The sequence below is a fragment of the Mustela nigripes genome, chromosome 2 (assembly GCF_022355385.1).
Source record: "Mustela nigripes isolate SB6536 chromosome 2, MUSNIG.SB6536, whole genome shotgun sequence".
Classification (NCBI taxonomy): Eukaryota; Metazoa; Chordata; class Mammalia; order Carnivora; family Mustelidae; genus Mustela; species Mustela nigripes.
Window position 1 is genome coordinate 30,413,461 of NC_081558.1, and position 22,423 is coordinate 30,435,883.

Sequence of the window (22,423 nt, forward strand, 5' to 3'; positions counted from 1 at the left end):
ATATGGGTCATCAGGAGAGCTGCCACAAACCCCTTAAATTTCCACAGTAGACATGTATGTTTGCTAATAACTAAACAAGATTAGTTTTCATTACTGTGATTTACCTTAGATCACAAAGTATCATTTCTCTACAAGACGTGACTGTCAGGCACTGCAAATTGAAGTTAGTTAACACTTCTGTGTAATTTCCAGGGTGAAAATGAGGAAGGTTTGGAAACAGTAGGACTGTATTTTTTTTTTTTTTTTTTGGTGATACAAAGCAAACAATTATCAAGGAAAGGGCCAATGCTTGGCCCCTGGGATGCTAGTAACATTTCTTAACACCTGCTGAAACAATGACAAGGTATTAATTTGAAAAACAATGAGGACAATCCAAAGCCACAGTAGTCAACTGTTACACTTTCAAGCAATTTTCAGCGAATGGATTGAGCAGGTTCTGTGATGGTCCTATAATTGTTACAGCTTTATGATAGGAAACAATAGAGGTTCTCCAATGAGATGTAAGTGATAGATCTCAGTTCTAAACTGGCCCATCACGCCTTCTCTCCCTTGGAACCGCACATCAAAGGGCATTCTCAGCAGGGATGGGGACCCCTACCTGGGTGGACTTGAGAAACTTATTAGTACTGTTTCCATTTCTTCCCTGGTGATTCTTGAGGCAGATATGGCCTTTTCCTGGACATACGCAGCCATTTTAGAGCTAAGATTCAAAGCTCAATTCAGTAGACCTATCAGTATCTTGCAACGTTAGGAACCTACAGTAACGGTTATATTCACCACCCCTCTTTCCACAAAATTTACTGTCATTGAAGGGGCATTTAAGTTTTAAAAACTTATTTTAAAATGTCAGTGTGGTTCATCTCACCTATGTAGTTAAAAATTTCCATGGTTTGCTACCATTTGACTCTGTTTTATTTTTCTTCATCATGCATATCAATATCTGACATTGTACTATGTATTTGCTTATTTGTCTGTCTTCTCATTAGAACATGACTCCATGAATATAAGGGTTCTACTTGATCTATTTTCTAGTGTATCCTTAGCACGCGGAATGAGGCATGGCACACAGTAGGTGCTCAATAAATATGTGCTGAATGCACAAACCCATGAATGAATAAGCCTATTTCCCCACCTCTTTTTTGTAAGCTCTTCAGTCACACTATGTGAATTTTTATTAGATTCCCCCACCAACTGGAACTTGCAAATATATAACTTAAATTTCTCCTGGGTCCAATGGATTAATAATGGCTCTCCAACTTACTTACCTTCAGGGGTTGTTATGACCATCAGTTAAAATAACGTATGTCAAAATGCCTCAAAAGCCATAAATTTGCTATACAAACATGAGCCACTATGATTCCCCTCCCCATCCTGCCCCACAATATTATATGACTTCATAGCCTTACCTATCTCTGGAAGCTACTTTGGAACCAAGAAGAAGAAAGGGGCTTCAGAGAAACCAACATCAAATAAAGAAGACAAAGTCCCTGCATGCCAACATACGTGATTTTCTCATAATAAAGTCCCTAGGTCTCCTCTCACAACCTTCTTCCTTTCTCTCCAGCTTTACAACCAGATCTGACAAGTTTGTTCTCCCTCTGTTGGTGGACCAGGAAGGGGGAAGAGGGTAATTGTTTGAAACAGGAGTGAGTTGATAACAGTGCTATCACTTTTCCTGATGCCCTGAGCAAACAACAGCCCCAGCCCCTAGATTCCTCAACCACTGGGGGCTGGGACTCTCAAGGGCAAAGGCAAGCTGTCCCGATTCCTCTGTGGGTACAGGGTCACTAGGTGACTATTGGAGAAAGCCAGAGTCACTGCGGTGATCCTCTGTCATTGAGGAAAGGTCCAAACAAAATGGTGAAAATACAAACTATTCCCAGACAAACAAGCTAACATACATTTATAGATGGGAAATATTCTCAGCAAACAGCTGATGTTATTAGCTACATTAGCTTTATACCATATTGCTCTCTGAACACAGTGGGGGGAAAAACTCTAGGTGATGACGTTTAGTACCTCACACTGTTTATTTTAAATGTGGCTTCGGCAGGCTGAAGGGAAAGGCTGTGGACTTTAGCAAATATACAACACAAAGCAAGAAGTCTCTGTATAGTTAACTCCATCCACGTGTGGTGGATGAGAAACCACTCTGTGGCTTAGGACAAATAGAATCTTTTAATCCTAGCTTGCCCCTACCAGGTACTTCTGAGCTTGAAAACAAATTTACATTTTCAGTCACCTAAGCAAGCCCTAATTAGAAATGCAAATCTGCTATGTATACCAGAGGGTTAAATATTACCTCTAAGACAAAGAGATAGGCTTTGGGGATTATGCAGTGTTTTGAATGACTGGTAACAGCACTTCTTTCCAGTAGTGTGGATAATTAAGAGACAAATCTCCAATGTAACTAACTACTAGTCCTCACAAGGAACTGACCTAATAAGCCGTGTGCCAAAAACCTCCCAAGGCAACACAGATGAACTTATAGACTGCAGAGCCAGAAACAACTCAGGAGATGATTTTATCCATGGTTGTTAAACATGGCTGCCAATGAAAAGGACCTGGGGAGTTTTAAACAATACTCACTCAGACCCCACACCCCAGAGATTGATTTAATTTGGCAAACAACCTAGCACTAATACTCGTCAAAGCTCCCCAGGTGTTTCCAAGATGTAGCCAAGGTCCAAAGTCACTGAAATTAGTCCCTTGGTTCCCAAACTTGCACTACAGATCAGCTCTTTAGAAAAAGATTTCCAAGCTACCACTGCCCCCCATCCCCCACCACCCGCCCCCGAACTACTGCACTAGAATCTCTGGACACTAGGGGCTGGAAATCTCTATTCAAAAGGACAAAAACAAACACAAAGTTAGAAACAAAAAACAAAAAAACAAGTACTAATGCTCCCCATTCTGGTGTGAGGACCACTGATTTAAGAGCTGGTATGCGGGGACGCTGGCTCTTCAAAACAGAGAACAGAAACAATGAAACAGAACAAAACAACAAACCTTCATGTGTAGCACCTGCCAATTTCCAGGGTGTAAATATTCCCTCCATGGTAGAGTGAGAGCTAATGCTACACTAGAGAGTTTCCATCATCAGACTGCTGGCACTTAAATCCTCAATCTCTGACTTACTAGCCAGGTGATCTTGAGCATGCTGTTAACCTTCCTATGCCTCAATTTCTTCAACTGTGAAGCTGGTACTACCCGCCCCACCCCCATGTAGTTGTTTTGAGAAGTCAATGATTACTATTATTTAGGATAAAGTAAACAATAGACATACAGTGTATTACATACTATTATTTTCTATAAAATTGCTTATTTACTAAAACACAATATTCTCACTATAATACTACTGGTATAAAAATACATGTTAACTTAATTTTAAATTTAACCTTTGTCCTTAGCCATAATGATTGGTGAAATCATGGGTTTGATGTACTAACCACATTTTTTTCTAATACTCACTAGATAACTACTCAATTATCCTAAGAAAGATGTTTGTGTACTAAAATCATCTTGCAGATGGCATCGTGTTTAAGGGGAATTGTTTAACTCTCAGCTCTGCCACTTACCAACCGTGGGACCCTGAGCAAGTTAACAACGCTATGCCTCCATTTTCTCATCTTTAAAGTGAGGCTGTTGTAGAAATTAAATGTAACATGCTTAGAAGAGCAATTAGCATGCAGTGAATCCTTTATATAAAGGATTTGGTTGCAATTGCGATTATGATTATTGTACCATATATCAAACTGGTAAATATACCACATATTGGAACAAGCCTCATCATTTTTTTCTGTCTCCCTAGAGGGTGTAAACTCTGCTGATGCATTTTTGTTCCTTTCCTGTAGAGGTACAGTCCATTTTTTTTTCCTTACAATAAATCTAAAACTGGTGAGTAGGAATGAGGTCGTACCACACAAAATTGCTGATATTTGATTTTTTTTATGTCCCCCAAATAAGTGGACCTCCCCAATAATTTCAGTTGATAGTAATGATTGCCAGATCAAGTTTCTCCATCTATTTGGGTCTTGCCTACTGGGCATCTGTTCAGACCTCGTTGGTGAGCTCTCCCCTCCACTTGGAGGTCTACAGAAAACGACTTCAGCCACCAGACCCTTGGGTTGGGAGCCTGGAATTTCAATTTCTGTTACTGCTGAAGACTAGTACAGGACAGGGCTACCATCAGCAAAGTCATCCTCCCTCCCTACTCCCAGCTGTGCAATACGGTGTGGGCTCCCCCTTCCCCCACTCATGGGCCCCTTATTGCTAAATGTCTAGTGAGGGTCAGGTATGGTGCTGAGAGTCCCATATAAACATGTCATTTCATCTGTACAGCAAACCCGTGACTTGGATATTATTACCTCTATTTTAAGGATGGAGAAACATGCCCAGAGAATTTGAGTAGTTTGCTCCCTGTGAGCTGAAAGTTCATACTTTGGGGCTTGGGAAAAGAAATTACTTAATGCCTCTCCTTGCTGCAGTTATATGAGAGTTTTTTCTCTTCTCCATTATAAAGACTATCTACATGAAGGAGTCTGAGGTCCCTCGATGAGAAGTATTATATAAATTCAAAGCATAATTATTGATTGTACATTCTTTCATTAAACAAACAAAATATATGCTAATGCTAAATTCACTCCAATTTTCCATTTTGCCATCCTTTGAGAAATAAGCCAATAAACCATTACACACTTAGCTTCCTGGGGAAATGAATTTAAATGTTAATATAAATCCTTTTAGAAAAAAACAAATTTTAACAAATAAGTATTTGAACAAGGAGGGTACTTAACCACGTTCAGAATGAGAAACGTTCAGTTCAAGACCCTTGGTGGCTGTTGAGATAAGCTCTCTAAATTTAATATTTTATAATAGACTCACACCTCTTTTGTTAGAAATGGAGAAACAGAATCATTTTCTTTTCCCCTTTATTGGAATATATTTAAATCTCTCCAATTTTATTTTGCTAATAGGCAGGGCAAAGTCTGTCTATAAATGTATCCTGACTTATCACAGGTAATCCCACACTCCAGCATTCATGTGTAGTACTTAACCTCAATTTAAATGTAAATTTTGGGCAACCACAAGTGCTTTATCTGTGAACTTTGAGAGCTCTCTTCATTAATGAGGTCTGCACTAATTATAAGCAGTTTTGTAAGGTTTCCTTAAAACAATTGCAGAACTGACCCCAAAATGAACAAATTCAGAATTTATTTGTTTAAAAAAAAAATACTGGCAACCTTGTGCAAATTTCTAGCTCCCAGCTATTCCCAAGGTGTGCATGCAGAGGAGAGGTGGGCAGGATGATAACAGAATGACTGTATCAGAAAAACCAAGGAAAATGAAATTAAAGGCAACAGGGTTTACCCTCAAATAGGATCTTTCTTCTTGATGAAAGAAACCATACTCTCTCCTCATCTGAAAAAAGTTTTACCATGAAATCTTCTTCTTTTTTTTTTTTTTTATTTAAGATTTATTTATTTATTTATTAGACAGAGATCACAAGCAGACAGAGAGGCAGGCAGGGAGAGAGGAGGAAAAAGGCTTCCTGCTGAGCAGACAGCCCGATGTGGGACTCCATCCCAGGACTCCCGGATCCTGACCTGAGCCGAAGGCAGAGGCTTAACCCACTGAGCCACCCAGGTGCCCTACCGTGAAATATTCTTCACTTCTCTCTTTCTGGTGATTCAAGTCAGCAACTAATGAAAACAGTGCCATTAAATTTCTCATGAAAGCAAAAATCCCCCACAAAAACAATTTTCAAATACTCACAGGTACATCCACATATTTGGAAGCGGCCTTTACCTACGGAGGAAAGAGAGGGCAGGAGTAAGGCTGGTGTTCATGCTTCATGGTCCACAGCTCTGGGCTGTGTGTCATCATCAGTTAACACAGTAGGCTGGCCACTCGGAGCTGACCAAGAAACATAGAAAGATACTAAAAATAAAATGTGATGGTTATTTTCTTCCCCAAGCCATAGCCACTGCTTTGGATAGAAAGAGAGAAAAGAGAGGGAGAGAGAAAGGGAAGAAAGGAAGGAAAGAAAAGAAAAGAGAGAAAGAAGAGAAGGAAAATAAAGAAAATGAGCAAATATTTACTGATTGGGATCCCGTGGCTGGTGCGGGAGTTTTGTATTTTTTCTGTCCTTTAAAAAGGAGAAAAGTGACTCTGGTTAAACCCAAACTGATTAGTAGAGGCTTGCTAGTATGGAAAAGCAACTAAGGTTGCTTTGGCTTCTTGTACCTAGTGTCTTTTTGTCATTTGGCCACAAGATTGTCCTAATGGAATCTTTGGGTTTCAGCAAAGCATCTGCAAGGGGAGAGGATGCGGTGAATGGGTGGGTGTCTTTCACCCAGAGGGTGATAGGTATCTGTGGAGGGGTTGGGAGGGTACCAGGGCCTTTTAAAGCCCAGCCCCTGCTATTGTGCCTTCTGGTTTGCTTTTAAAAAAGATTTTATTTATTTATTTGAAAGAGAGAGAGAGCATGCATGAGCAGGTGGAAGGGTGAGGGAGAAGTGGACTCACCGCTGAGCAGGGAGCCTGACATAGGGCTTGGTCCCAGGACCCTGAGACCATGACCTGAGTTGAAGACAGAAGCTTAAGTGACTGAGCCACCCAGGTGCCCCTGTTTCCTGGTTTTAAATACTAAAAACCTCAGATGAAAAGTGCAGAAAGTAGTTATGAAATTTATTTTCAGGTTTTGGGGAGAGAGTGTCATGTTTGAGAGTATGGGGTTCAATGTCAGATCTGGGTTCCAATCCAAGCTCTATGACTTACAGGCTGCGTGACCTTGGGTAAGCTACTTCAGCATTCTGAGTCTCAGTTATCTCATCAGCAAAATGCAGCCCTAGTAGATACCTATTTCAGCTGGGTCATCTGAAGGTTAGTGCACACAAAGTTCTAGAACAGCATAGGCACCGACCAAATGGTTGCTAAGACCATCAATTCATAAGCAAATGTGGGAGGGCTCTGTGTGCTGGGCTACATCAATGAAGAGCTGGCTTTGAGGAATAACACCTATGGGAGTATGTCTGCTCTTCTTTGTTTCATTTGGACCCAGGTCATGTTACTCTAGGCACAGGTGAGACCAACGAGCTATATTTGGGGTCAGAGAGGGTTTTTAGTCTTACTGGAAACTGCAAAGACTGCAAGGCACAGGTCACATTTCACACCACAGGTAGGCTTCTTCTTGCCCTTTGGGTGAGACCAATATCAGGAATCACAGCTTCTACCCACATGTCTCCTAAGAAAGGATCTAGGGGAGCATTTCCCCTTATTGCTCTTTTTTTCCAAAGCTACTTTTCACAATACCAACTCCCAAGTAAGAGAAACCAGTGAACCAATGGTGGGGATTGGGGGGCGCAAGAGCCTGGGATTAAGCATCCAAAATTCTGTTAAGTGGCAGAACTAGTTGACCCTCAAGTCCATCAGGTTCCATAGCTTTGGTTTCTAGAATAGGGTGTAATTTTGGGTACTTCACAGGTCTGAGGCCTGACCTAATGAAAAAAAGCATATGAGAAAGTGCTTCATAAACTTTAAAAGGCTGACCACACATATCACACAATTAATTATTGAGAGGGCAATGCATCCAAACATCTGGAATCATCACCAGCACCCAAGATAATTCCTAGATTCTCCTGTTATAGATTCTCTTAGACCCCTCCACTTTTTCTTTGCAACACTGATTGTAACTGTAATTCAGTAATTTTGTACAATGTCTGTATCCCACAGAATGTCATGTCTTGCTCACAGCTGTCTCCCCAGCTGTGTACAAATATATTTGGTACCTGGTTTAAAAAGGGCACCCAGGAAAAATGGGCAGAAGGAAGGCAGTAGAGAAAGAAAGTGACCAGTGATGGCTTCAGGGTGGTTGAAAATTAAGCAAGGGAATGGCCAGATTGAGAAGCCATTCATGAGTCAATGGGAAAGCCGACATTCTGAAAGCTGACCTCTTGCAAAGGCTGGTGGGCAAAAGGAGAAGGCCCACACTGGGCCATTAAAGGGATATCAGGAAAGCTTTCCAGATTTCACACAATTAACATTTCTACTAAATGAGTCCCAACACCAAATCTTTCCTGTCCATTCCAGATGCAGAATTTAGTTTGGGCAAGAAGGTGGCTTTCCATTCTTTCAAGTCTCCCTCACTTACAATATCTAACATTTATACGATGTTTTTTGCTTTGCAAAGCACATTCATTACAGTTCTTCTTGAAGCCACCCAGCAAAATGGGGGCTATGAAGCATATCTATTTACAAATGAGAACACTAAACCCCACAGCATTTAAGAATTCATTTGCTCATGAGCTAGGCCAGAAGGCAGAGAAGGCAGGACTCAAATGTGGTCTCCTGAGCTCCTATATTTCCTTTGGGACTCCTGACCTCCTCCCTCATGGCAGAAATGTATAAGAGGAATTCAAACATCAGTGATTGTTGGGGCAGGTGCTGGTAAAATAATTCTTCTCGACTAGAAACTGCCTCCTTGTTCTGTGGAGTCAGTGCTTGGCAGTTGGTAAGAGTTTTGCTACAGCTGAAATGATCAACCTTTAAACACGCCTACTCTCCATTTACCACTAACATGCAGTTTCAATTCAGAGAATGACACCAGTCAAGTTCTATTCCTTTCAAGGCAGTTTGGGAAGATCAGGCAAGCTCTATGTCATGAATGAAAAACCATACACTTGACTACATCCAGCCTTCTGTTTCTCACCGGATAACTGCAGACTTGTATTCTCTCTTAGTGATTTTCCTCCCATCCCATAGTAACAGGGAAAAATAGCTCAGAGTGAAATGTGGTCCCACTTTTGTTTAGAAAAATGTGGTGTATCACTTTTGGTTCTGGCCACTGAACTTTATGGAGATTAATGATGAGGTTATAGGAGCGTCTTCTTCTTTTTTTTTTTTTTTTAAAGATTTTATTTGTTTATTTGACAGACAGAGATCACAAGTAGGCAGAGAGGCAGGCAGAGAGAGAGAGAGGGAAGCAGGCTCCCTGCTGAGCAGAGAGCCCCATGCGGGACTCGATCCCAGGACCCTGAGATCATAACCCGAGCCGAAGGCAGCGGCTTAACCCACTGAGCCACCCAGGCGCCCAGGAGCGTCTTCTTATAAGGAAAATGACAACAGAGAGATCTTGCCTAGAAAATGAAATGTTCATTTGGTATTAATTAAGGAGATTCCATGTGGAAAGACTGAGCTTTTTCATGGTGATTCTAGATCATGGAATCAGGATGGATAAGTTGAATGAAGGGCACCACGAGAAGGTTCAAACAGCTCTCTCAGTCCATCCAGGCACTGGTCATCTCTGATGGTTGAGGAGCTCAAGCAGGAGCTCTGTGGAGAGCTCTGGATGTGAGCCTTCTCTGGGTGACAATGTTACCTCCAAGGCTGCTTCATCTTCTGACTCTAGTCTCCTTAAGTGGTGAGAAGCTTCCATCAGTTCTGTCTTTTGAGAATAGATGTTGAGATATAGCATAGTGAATAAATTTGCAAAGCCAGCATCAGAACTCTGGTTCCTGAACTCATTCCTGCCTACCGTCAACTGTGCTGCCTTTAAATATCACATTTATTTTCAGTATCCATAGGATATGTTTTTGCCAGCTATATTCTCAGAGGAAGGACCAGATCCTCCCAACCCATGAGGGCTTCAGAATTATTGCCAAGGGTCAGAAAAATTCAAGTGCACGACAGACACTGTCTTTAGATCAAATCAGTAACAGGCCCTATAGTCTACACTGGATGCTTTTCCATTATATATAGATGTTATTTTAATGAATAAAACACCCATTTCTTTAAAGGTACTACCTATATTACAGAATTTTGTCATTATGTATGTTTTCCCATCAGTGCTCTCAGAAGTGTGTGTGCGTGCACGTGTGTGCTAGTTTCTTTTCTTTTTTAACTTTAAATGAAATCCTCCTAGTGAAGTGGCTAAGATGAGCTCCGCATTGGTGGGATTAGAAGTCTGGCTTTGCCATTTTCTAGCTTGGTGACTTTGAACAGGTTACTGAACCTCTCTGAGCCTCCTCTGCAGATGGGATGATCATAATCTTACTCAAAGGGATACTGCAAGGACTGAATGAGATAACCCATCTAACTGTATAGGACAGTACTGGCACAGGGTAAAAGCTGCTTAAGGTAACTTTACCTCATGGTTACTGGAAATACTGGCTTATTGGTGTAAATGAAGTACATGCTCCTTGTCCTGGTGATGGTGGTGACAGTTTCACCCTTCATCTCTAGTGCATGGGCAAGGATGCTAGAATCTCCCGAGGTTACCAACAGGTATCTGATTCTCAGTCTGGTATACTTTCTGCCAATTCACCGAACATCTTGTAGACTAGAGACTCACCCTCAAAACCTTGAGGCAGATGGCAAAGGTCTGTTCACTAACTCAGGATGGCTGAGTTTAGGCCTGAGCAAGTGGGCATTTCCCCAAGCCAGGGCTCTCAGTTATAGTCAACAATCACATACCTCCTGCTCTCTGGGACCAAGCCATGTGCTCTGGGGTGCTCTGGGGAGAGGGAGGGGTTTGCCTCAGATACCTGGTTTGGCACCTTTTCTAAGTAAGGCACTCAGCTACCCTAAGGAAAAGGCAAGAACTGTGACTTCATCCATATGTCATTTCCTGAAATCCTTGCATTTTGACCATCCCGCGGATAGGACAAAGAATACCCTTTCTCTAGCAGCATCCATGGGTACTGGACCCCCTGCTCCTGACCTCCAGAAAGTCCCAGAAAGACTTTCCCAGTTCTGGGAAAAGGGGTCAGAAAAGGAGACAGAAGGTAGGAAAGCCTGAGGGAAACCAAGGATGATGGGAGGGAGACAAAGTGTCAGCTAACAACTTGTTCATGTTCTCACATGCTTGAAGCAAAGAACACTTATTATGTACGAGGCACCACTTTGGGGGCTGTAGAGGAAGGCATTTGCTCCACGACTCCTGGCCCCTTCCTTCCATGATGTCTAAGTGTACAATCTCTCCAAACACAGAATGAGTCATGTCCATCCACAACTAGTAACTATAAGTAACATTTCTGAGTGTTTATGTCTTGCCAGGCAATGAGTCAGGAATACTGCATTTGTTATATTTAATCCTCATAACCACCTATTAATTATTTCATTTTACAGTTGAAGAAACCGAGGCTCAAAGAGATGAAGAGACTTGGCTTAAAGTTATGCAGCTAAGAAGTCAAAGCTTTGGACCTCCCATCCCCTAAGCTGCTTATTATTCAGTTAAAAACAAACAAGTAAATAGAAGCCACTTTTACTGACCAGTCATATGTAACTCTTGTCCTGTGTGTGTGTGTGTGTGTGTGTGCGCGCGTGTGTGTAGACACAACCTCAGATGGCTTCTACGGGAAAAATATATGAGGGATTTGAATAATTGTCTGCAATGACTCAGTCGGGGCAGAACGTCCAAAACGGTTTCTCTGGCCTGAATGTCTCAGCTAATTACCTCGACCCTCCACCTGACTTAGTGTATGTAGACAGGCTTAATGGTTTCTCTATTGAGCTCTTCCATTATTTTTCAGGTGCCCAAGGTAATCTTTTCATTGAACATTCACCATCCTGGGATTTTCACAATGCTGATGACTAAGGGATTTTCTTCTGCCTGGTCCTAATAAGGGGACCTGAGTTAATCATTGTGTAGCTTTGATAGGAAGCACGGTGGGGGCTTAAACCACTTCTCTTGCTTCATTAGGGGAAAAAGCAACCCAGGTGCAGACCACGAGGACCTCAGGGTTTGATACTATTAAATCAATGCACAGACAAAAAAAAAAAAGAAAGAAAGAAAGAAAGAAAGAAAAAGTGGATTAGGCCCTTTTTGCAAACAGAAATCTAGTGGGTAAGACTCAAAGATGGAAGAAAAAAGAAGTCTGAACAGATACCACTGCCTTAGTGACTATCTGAGCTCTCTTTTCTCACCACGGTCGCTTAAGAAAACATCAACCAAGGAAGTGTTTTATTCTCCACACACGCTAAAGCCACCCCAGTTTGTTTGACTTCATCAGAGCTTGGAGCTGGTTTCTTCGCTACTGCCTAGAAACGACCAGCCACGCTGCTACTTCATGGGGCTAGCAACATTTACTTCAGCCTTTGGCTTTTGAGATTTCAGTTGCAAGGATCATTTTGCTATTTTGTGCCTTTCTCCATTTTTCCAACCCAGGCGATCACAGAGATCTGGATTACTACTACTATTGTTTTGCAAGCTGAGGCAGTTCAGCATGTAAAAATGTTATGTAGGACCGCCACCAGGCACAAAATAATTATTTCTCAGGGCACCTGGGTGGCTCGGTTGAGGGTTGGACTCTTGGTTTTGGCTTAGGTCATTATCTCGTGGCTCATGGGATGAGCCCCACTATGGGCTCAGAGCTCAGTGGGGGAGTCCGCTTGAGATTCCCTCTGCCCCTCTCACCAATGCTCAAATAAATAAATCTTTAAAAACAATCATCTCTCTTATGTTGAATTTTATTATCTATTACCATCCTCGTGTCTATGAAAAGTAAGAACTGGGACACCTGGGTGGCTCGGTCGGTTGAGCGTCTGCCTTCGGCTCAGGTCATGACCCCAGGGTCCTGGGATCGAGTGCCACATTGGGGTCCTTGCTCAGCCGGGAGCCTGCTTCTCCCTCTGCCTGCTGCTCCCCCTGCTTGTGCTCATTCCCTCAATCTCTCTGACAAATAAATAAATAAAATCTCTAAAAAAGGAAAACAAAACAGAAAAGTAAGAACTTCTCTCTCTCTCCTCAGTGCCTACACTTCCTGATACATAGCAGGGGCTCAGTACAAATCTGTTGACAGAATGAACTTCTGGGCATGGCACTCTTTACTTAGTACCCAGGATGGAGGTTTCTAGCATTTTCTTGTAGTTGGTTTTTAAGTTACAGCAGCCTTAAAAAGACACTGAAAAAAAGTGTGGGCAAAAGGAACTGGTATTTGTTGCCTCTGTGGGAAGGGCTGAAAGGGTCTCTTGTTCTCAGGCAGCATGGGCAATACAGTGCAGGGGTAAGAGTGAGGGGAGGTGGAGGAACGAGTTCGACACTGAGGCTGGCATCTAGTTCTATCACCTTCCTGTTGTGGGCCAGTGAATTAACTTCTCTAAACATTAGCTTCCCCATTTGAAAATAGTGACAATAGTAACTCCTCAAAAGGCGGTTGTATGAATTATTAATTTAAAAAAGGATAGTCTTTCAAAGTGTTTAATATGTGCAGGGCACTATTCTAAGCATTTGATTTCTATTGATTCTTTTAGTGCAGGTTAAGGATTAAACAAGTTAATGTATATTAAAAACCTTTGCACAGGGCCTGGGATGTAAGTACATGTTCAATAAATGTTGGCTATTAATTTTACGTTCTCTTTTCCTGCCACCTGCAAAGGGGCTGATTTGATCGGTCGGGTTCCAGGGCACCGGGTGGGTTGTCTCCTGGCTAGCTGGGTATCTGTACACCAAAGTGCTTCAGGTGACAGGGTGTGACTGACCCTGCAGTAAGAAGCCAGGCTGTCTTCTTTTCTTTGCTGGCTCTGAGCCTAGACTCTCTTTTATTCTATTTCTGTCTCTAGTGCTCTGCACTGGAATATGGACCCAGGGCCCAGGTCCCAATGTGGTAACCTATTTCCAAAGAAGCTTGTCATCAGTGATTTTGCTCCCTGTATGGGCGAGCCACTCCCCCATGGAAAAGTGGAGTCTATTCCTCTGTCCACCTTGAGTCTGGGCCAGCCTATGACTGCTCTGATTCACAGAACATGAAGGAGATGATGCCATGCCAGTTTCAAACCAAGTCTTGAGAAGGGCTGGCAGCTTCCATTCCTTACCCTTGCAAACCCTTGGTGGTATATGTGGGAGTGCCCTGAGACTACCACACTGTCAGAAGCCCATGCCACATGGAAAAGATCAGTAGGAGGAGACTCCATATAGGTAGAAAGAAGCCACATGAAGACATATTAGATTATCAGCCAGCCCAGCACAGCCACCTGGTGATGCGGCCCAGAGAATGACCCCTGTCAGAGCCACACGCATCAAAGAATCTCCTCGCTGAGCTCGTCCTGGATTCCTGACCCTCAAAATTGTGAGCAAAACAAAATGACTCTTTTAGGCCACCAATTCTGCCATAGTTTGTTATGCAGCAATGGACAGCCAGAACTTATTAAGGTGTTCCCTTACCTCATATTCCCCTACCTTTATTCATTGCCTGTATTACCCTGGGAGGAGCTGCTGGGTGGTCCCTGATGGTCAAGGACAGGATTTGGGTATTCCTGGGTTTCCTGGCTATAAAAACATTAGTGACTGGCCTGATTTTCACCTGATCCTCAATGATCTTTATTGAGCACATCTGTATGGGGCACTGTACTGGCACCTTATGTATAATTAGCTCAGTTAGTCATCACTGTAGAGCCTGGGAAGGCTCATTTCACCCTCCCTGCTTCAAAGAAGAATGCTGAGACTCAGCAAGGTTAAGCACTTCTCAAGAGGTCAACCAGTAACTGGTAGAACTGGAGTATAATCCCAAGTCTGGCTATAGAGTGCAGAGTCCTTTCATCACACCAAGATGTTGATGTTCTGAAAGGGATGTGTCTTTCTAAAACCAGTTCTGACCTACTGATGGCCTGGGATCTGGGAAAAGGAAAGCATGCTTTGTGGAAGGTGTAGAAGCCTTGGGTCACACAGATCTTGGTTTGATTATGCTCCATCACTTAATGGAGTGATGAACCTTGGGAATGACCTTGGGAAAAATTATTCAACCTTCCACAGCTTCTATAGCCTGATCTGCAAAATGAGGATAACAACTATCATCTTCAGAGGGTTCTTCTGAGGTCAAACAGCTTAACATCTTGTCAAGTGCTCAACACAATGCCTGGTACACAGTAAGAGCTCAATAATCATTAGCTATTATTACTAGTGTTTAATTCACTTGTGGTTAGCTGAGAGTTGACTGTGCCAAGTGTGTTCCTCTCCATATCTTATAGACTAGACAAAGGTTGGCAGACTGGATTATGGGCTAAACCCAACCTGTTGTTTTTGTATGGCCTATGAGCTAAGAAAGGTTTGCACATCTTTAAGTGGTTGAAAGAAAATCAAAAGAAGAATAAATGTTTCCTGACATGTGAAAATTATAGTAAATTAACATTTCAATGTCCATAAATAAAGTTTTAATTGGAATACAGCCACACCCACTCATTTACATTGTGTTGCTAGCTGCTTTCCGCTACAAGGGCAGAGGCTGAGAGACTGTGTGGCCTGTGAAGTCAAAAATATTTACTCTCTCATCCTTTCCTGTGGTTTTCTGACCTCTGGACTAGAACATGATTAAGTGAGAGGCCACGGTGGGGGTACGGAAAAGAATGAAAAAACTGTGTCTAATCTTCATTTGCCCATTGATTAGTTGATTAATCTCAGCTACCTGTCTAGCCTCAGGTCCTTATTTATTATAATAGGGTGCCAGACTGAGTGTTTTCTCTTGATGCCTTCCAGAATTAAAAAAAAAAAAAAAGTCTGTGAATTTCAGATGGTGTACAAGGCAGGTTAGATTTGAGAAGAATGTGGAATAGAAGCACTACCCACACCTTGAAAAAGTTATAAACACTCTGGTACTAAAACAAGAGGCTCATTAATATTTTAGTACTCATAAGAGCTCTGGACATGAGGCTTCAGGAAAAACATTGAAACAGGGAAAAGGAAAAGCATTTGAGATAAATAAAGACCATTCCCACAGGTACCAGACAGCATAGCATTGCTCTGCGGGTAGACCTGGCAAAGAAATAAAACGGTTACAATAGGCAACATGTGCTGAGTCTCTACCCTGTGCCAGGCACTATTTTCTGTGTTGTTCATGAACCATCCAATTTAATATTCCCAGCACCCTCTAGTTGCAGCCCTCTTCCTCTGCACCTCTCTGGGCTGTGGGGAGGATTCACAAAGATAATCCGCATTAAGGGGAGGAACCTGTGAGCTGCTGTACTGCTGTTGCTGGAATGAGCAGGCCATGACCTGGGAGCGAGCCCTTCTGTGACCTTGCCCTGAGTCCCTACATTTGCCTATATCCTTCCAAACCTCCAGTTTTCATTCCCTTTTTTTGCGACTGAAAGGGATTTGGCAGGCTTTACATCTAAATGCGTATAGCTCCGTGATAAACATCATTCAGGCCAGGAACATGGGAGAAGCTGTACCTACACCATTGATCAGAGGATTGGAAATAGCTGAAAAAAGATGTAGGAGTTTCCAAAGGGGAGCAGAGGCAGGAGAAAGAAGTGGTTCAGAGCACAGACTGCGCAGTTGGATCTCATGGGACCAAATTCCAGCTCTACCACTTACTAGATGAGTTCCTTGACTTTTCCATGCCTCATATTCTTTACCTATCAAATGGGAATACTACTAGTCTTCATAGAATTATTGGGTTATTAACTGAGTTGGCAGGTCAGTTCTCAGGGCATGGTAAGTAAGAGTTATGTGTCTGCTATTATCACTATTTTTGCTGAAAAAGGTTGTTCTCTGTAATCAGACTTGTATATTAAGCTTGGTCCAGCCCTGCATTATCTAATAGCTCCATGTGGCTATTTACACTTAAATGAATGAAAACAAAATATAACTAAAAATTCAAATTTTCAGGTCTAACTAGCTACACTTCAAGTACTTATGAGCCACATGTGGCCCATGGCTGCTGTGTCCAACAGTTTGGATACAAAATACTTCACCGCTGCAGGAAATTCTAGTGGACAGTGCTGGTAGCCTGAAGAGACATTCATAAATACAGGGACCTACACTTTAAAATGTTAAGAATGAAGAGGTGTGTCATCCAATTCCCATGTTAGAACAAGAGAGCAATTGGAGGAGGAAGCAGGAGAAGGAAAAGGGCATCAGTGCCAACAGCTTCATCATGTGTAAAACAAGAGTTCAAGGTGGGTGGGTATAATTTAAAGTAATCAAGATGCCAAGAGAGGAATGACAATACTGATACAACCATAACAGGAAGAAGTATAAAACAGGGAAGAAGTGAAAGATGGTGAAGTGAGCTAAAGCTCCATCTATTACTGTAAGGAGTCAAGAAATCTCTAAGATCAATAAATCAAGAAATAGCAATGTAAGAATAGTACTTGGGGTTATGGTGATAAAAACAAAATTGTTTCAAGGATCCCTTCTGGGGTCAGAGATTGAGGGTAGAAAGGGGCAGGCCAGAGAACTGTTGTTTCTTTAAAAAAATTATTATTAAGAGTGTCTGTACTATTTCATTTTTAACCCTATATATATTTCTTTTATTAAAAAATACTGAAAAAAAAACCCTGAGTGGTAGAATTTTCAACATTTTAGTGAAGAAAGGCACTTTGCAGGAGGAATGTGTCTACTCCAGAGTAACTTCTTCAAGGTTTTTGGTTGATTGGGAACATGATTCTGAGATACATCTTCTACAAAGGCAAAAGCAAAATCTAGCAAAACCTCCCCCCACTCCATCCGTAATCTGGATGCTCTATGTGCATCTTGGGAAGATGAATACATTGTTAGTGCCAACTGAGGGACTGACTGCCTGGGGGAGACAGAATGTACCAGTGGGTGGATGTACTGGGACTCTGTGTGCGGGTGAGCAGTTGAGCAAACCTCAGTGGCTCCTGTTTGGGGCCAAGTGACAATTACAGGGAAAGCCCCTTACAACACTCCTGGAGGACTGGAGAGAACCACAACCCTTGAAGTGTACCTGCAATCATAGAGAGCAGGATGAATTCCCCAGGTCTGCCACCCAGGGGCTGAAACGTCTTCTTTGCTGGCTGAAGATCAAGAGTGTTTCTGGTCAATTATGGAGTGCTGTGCACACACAGGCACCACGTAAATGTTACAGAGAGGACATACGTCGTGAGACCATCTTCCCTTCCTTTCCTTTCTCAAAGGGCTGGAGTATATAGATGCTGTTTTTGCAGATGTGGGAACTGTGACACCAAAAATGTTTTATGAGAGGCTCACCAGGTGGCCACGGCTCAGAAAAATGATCGACCGGCTTTCTAAATCTGGAGCACATTTGAAAGAAAAGACTTAAACACTGAAATGTTTAAAAATAAGGTTTCCCTCAGTTGCTTATAAATAGAACCAATGTTGGAAAAGTTTTCAGATAATAGAATGTGAATATTGGAGTCCAAGTCTGGACTCTCCTGCCATCTCATATACTGGCTCTGTGATTTTGGGAAAAACAATTGTTTAGTTTTCACATGGACAACACAGAAATATCAGATACCTGCTATGTATAGTCATACACAAAACTATGGACGCATTTACCATTGACTGAATGCCCAGCTGACACCATCTTATCTGATACTTCTAACAACTTGTCCTCTCATTTTATAACTGAAGGAAGTGTGGCTCAGTGTAGTTAAATTGCTTTCCTCAGGGAAAACAGCTCAGAGCTAGGATTTGAACCCAAGCAGGCCTAACTTCAAAGTATCTGCCACTACATTATACTTCCCTACCTTACTCACAAGATAATTTCCCAAAGTCTGAAGATCAAGTCCAGGTGATAACTGTGGAGATAATTGTGATGACAGTCACCCACTACCATAAATAAAACCTCATATATAACTATCATGTAACCATCATGGATATTCTGAAATGACCTCTGAGCACCTCTGCAGAGCTTCTGAGGGGCTGGGGAAAGGGGGGAGAGAGCCCAGGCTTTCCTAGAAAGCGTCCTTAGGCAAGAACATGAAAACCCTGAGTTGTAGGGCTGCTGGTTGATTGCACAGCTTCTGTGCATGTTCATAAATATTGATTGTGATTAAACTATTATCATAGTAATGAGGGTAATAATGCCTCCTACAGCCCATCCCACCACACTACTCGAAGTCCCTACCTTTCATTAAACAAAGAGCTGCTGGCACTGCTGGGGAGTTGGGCAAGAGGCAGGGAAATGATCTCTATTAAGCAAAAGCATTCTGTTCCATGCACTGATTAGGAGCTGCAGCCTCATTAACAAGAATTGTTCGTATCTCCTGTTGCTCAGGGTACTGTGCTCTGAGACTGGGTCCAGGAAGTGTATGTTCTCATCTTTCTTCCCCCCTGGGGATTCCGAACAGATGCCCAATTGAAGTAGGCATGTTTTTCCTTCCAGTTTCCCTCATTTCTGTCCCAATCTTTCATTCCCAGAGAGGATTTCTGCAAGGCTCAAAGGCTCCTTCAAACCCACCCTTTTAACGATGACTGAACAATGGCTGCATGCTTATTATTTGCCTGGCATAAGGCTAAGCACTTTGCAAGTAATTAACCCTCACAATGGAGGGCATGATGGTTATTGACATCGATGGATGAGGAGACTGAACTCAGAGAGGTTTAACGACTTCCTCAAAGACACACAGTTGGCAGCATCATGTAGCTTCCTCAGAGACACAAAGCTGGTGTCAGTGTGGGTGTGTTGGATTCCGGGGTTTGACCTCTTCACGACGCTGCACTCCTTTTCCATTTGTCTATTTACACAGCCTATTCTCATTTTAGGACAAATTTGGAAGTAGAAACTGAAAAGCTTTAATTTCATAAATTCTCCAAGCAGATACAAAGGCTTATTTTTATTCCATCATGAGTGGAGCCTCTGCCCATCTCTAGTATTTTTGGGTTTTCTCTGCCTTTGGAACACCTCTCAGCATTGAGAGGCCCAACAGAATGAAAGCTAGAAGAGGGCAAGCACCATGTTTTACTTGTGTCCCTCTGGATTTCGCACAGCCTTGGCACTAAGCAAAGAAGGACTGTGTTGTCATGATTCAAAGTTCTGTTTCTGCACGAGGTGATCACCTGTAAGCCCGATTCCCTTGCCCCTAGCTGCTTCAGCCTGAACTTGAGGGCACGGATTGTTTGCATCACCACTATCAGTGATAACTTGTCCATCAGAGTCAGTCTAGGTCTACTGTACATGGAGAATTCTTTTTCCTTATCTCAGATAAAGAGTGGGGATGACAAACAAATGGATGAGGGACAAGGTCTGGGTTCTGTGTCCAATGTATCTAGATGTTCAAGTCATTTTCCTTCTCTGGTCTCAGTTTACACAACTGCAAAATGGGGCCATTGAGAAGGTATCACAACCTCTCAACCTTTGGCATCAATACTACCTTCCTGACTATGGCTATGGCATAGTGTACTGTTTGCACTATATTTACTTCTATACTTAATGTTCTTTTTTTTTTTTTAAAAGATTTTATTTACTTATTTGACAGACAGAGATCACAAGTAGGCAGAAAGGCAGGCGGGGGCGGGGGAAGTAGGCTCCCTGCTGAGCAGAGAGCCTGATGCGGGCTCCATCCCAGGACCCTGAGACCATGACCTGAGCCGAAGGCAGAGGCTTTAATCCACTGAGCCACCCAGGCACCCCTATACTTAATGTTCTTTAAATTGCCACACTTTTTAAATACTTAATTATAAAAAGAAAAAGTTTACCACTGCCATAAATGGAAAATCAGTATCAAGATACAATCAAGAGGAGAAGGAAGTAAGAGTAAAAGTACACACAAAAAATACAAATAACATCATTACATTCTAGGTAGACATGGTTGCTGCGGAGGGTACCAAGCCCAAAACCTGCTCCCTCTTTCTCTCTTTTTCTCTTTGTTACACATGAAGATTTGAAATTTTAGAGAAGTGTGAGAGACATGTAAGCACTTACTGGATACTTTGCACTTGATATAAAGATAAGGATGAAAATGAAATTAAAAAGGGGATCATTCTAGGGGCACCTAGGTGTCTTAGTGGGTTAAGCCTCTGCCTTCAGCTCAGGTCATAATCTCAGGGTTCTGGGATCGAGTCCCGCATCGGGTTCTCTGTTTGGCAGGAAGCCTGCTTCCCCCTTTTGCCTACTTGTGATCTCTCTCTCTTTCAAATAAATAAATAAAATCTTTAAAAAAGGAGGGGGATCATTCTTTCACAGTGGAATTGGTGTTATTTAATGCAGCATTTTTGTGGCATCTAACATCACCTCAGGTGCCATGTGATACATCTCTGGTGCTTGGAAAACACTCAGGGATATGTAGAAAGGAGGAAGGAGGAGGAGGAGGAAGAAGAACAAGAGGAAGGAAGGAACCACCCTGTTTGGAAGCATGTGCCAATTTCGTGGTACAATTTGACCCGGCTCCATTATGAGCTGCCAGTGGGACATAATGAAATGCAGAGATGGGAAGAGATGTGGAGACGTGGTGCTCCCCAGCAGGGAAGAACTGAGCAGACACAGTGCATCACTGGAAACCCTGGACCAGAAAACCTCAAAAGCTCCTTCAGTTGTAAGCACCCTAGATAGTAACGTCTAGACAACGAGAGCTAAGATCTTAAAAACAAACAAACAAACACACAAACAAAAAAAAAACCAAAAAACTATTCTGACAACTCCTAACATGGTAGCAGATCAAGTAATTGGTCCTACTACTCCGGACTCAGTGGCATAACCACAGTAAGAACCATAAAAACAACAATAGCTAACGTGTATCAAATGCTTACCTCATAAGTAAGGCACATAACATTTTCTCATTTAATTCTAACAACATCACGTAATAGAAGTCTTATTATTAGGTCCATTGTATAGGTCAGTAAACCAAAGTCAGAGCTTAATTAACCTGACCGGGACTGTACTCCAGTAAGGGGCAGAACTGGACAAACAAGTAACCTAGGTGTATGTTGAAATAAACCTGATTCAACCTAAAATAAACATGGGGAATGGGTTATTCATTTCTGGTTAACTGAATATTTTGGTTAAAAGGCATTCTAGAAAATGTATAAATGAAAAATCTGAAAGAATTAAAACACTAAAGGGGTACCAGGGTGGCTCAGTTAGTTAAGCATCTGATGCTTGATCTCAGCTTGGGTCTCGATCTCAGGGTTGTGAGTTCAAGACCTGTGTTGGACTCCACACTGGGAGTGGATCCTACTTAAAAGACATAAGAATAAAATAAAATAAAGTAAAATAAAGCAAAGCAAAACAAAACAAAACATTAAATGCTAAAATACATTAAACTTACTGGAAAACATCTCTGACGAATCAGAATTGTGAGTACAAGGATGTGCTGAAATGGAGCTGTAGAGAGCTTTGGTTGATTCTGTGATGAAGAGTGATTTGGGTTGCTTAAGAGAAATGATTACTATGCTAAAGACCGATCAGGTGAGAGAATAGTTAAAAGCTCTGGGTTCATGTAAACCTTCTTACAGGTTGAAGTTGAAGGCAAGGATAAGGGCTATTTCCTGGGCACCCACAGCATGCTGGTGTCCTGCCGGGTCACTGTGCACCATGGCTGTAATCATCTCATCAGCTCTCTGAAAGAGGCACAAGCTCCCCCACTCAACAGATGGGGAGACTGAGGCTCACAAATGGTCACTGACTCACCCACATTTCTGTGAGTCTGGGTTTCACAATCATAGCTCTCCCTCCAACTTTCTGGTGATAAGCTTCCTACCACACGTGGTTCAGAGGTCAGGGAG

The 22,423-nt window shown here is 42.3% G+C and overlaps 1 protein-coding gene across 1 annotated transcript in view; it reads right to left on the bottom strand.

Moving 5' to 3' along the window:
• The window catches only part of CADPS (calcium dependent secretion activator), a 472,322-nt gene that overhangs the window by 40,026 nt on the left and 409,873 nt on the right, over positions 1–22,423 (bottom strand). Inside the window, 1 exon segment of the mRNA XM_059390086.1 lies at positions 5,776–5,808. Coding sequence (XP_059246069.1) covers positions 5,776–5,808 — 33 coding nt within the window.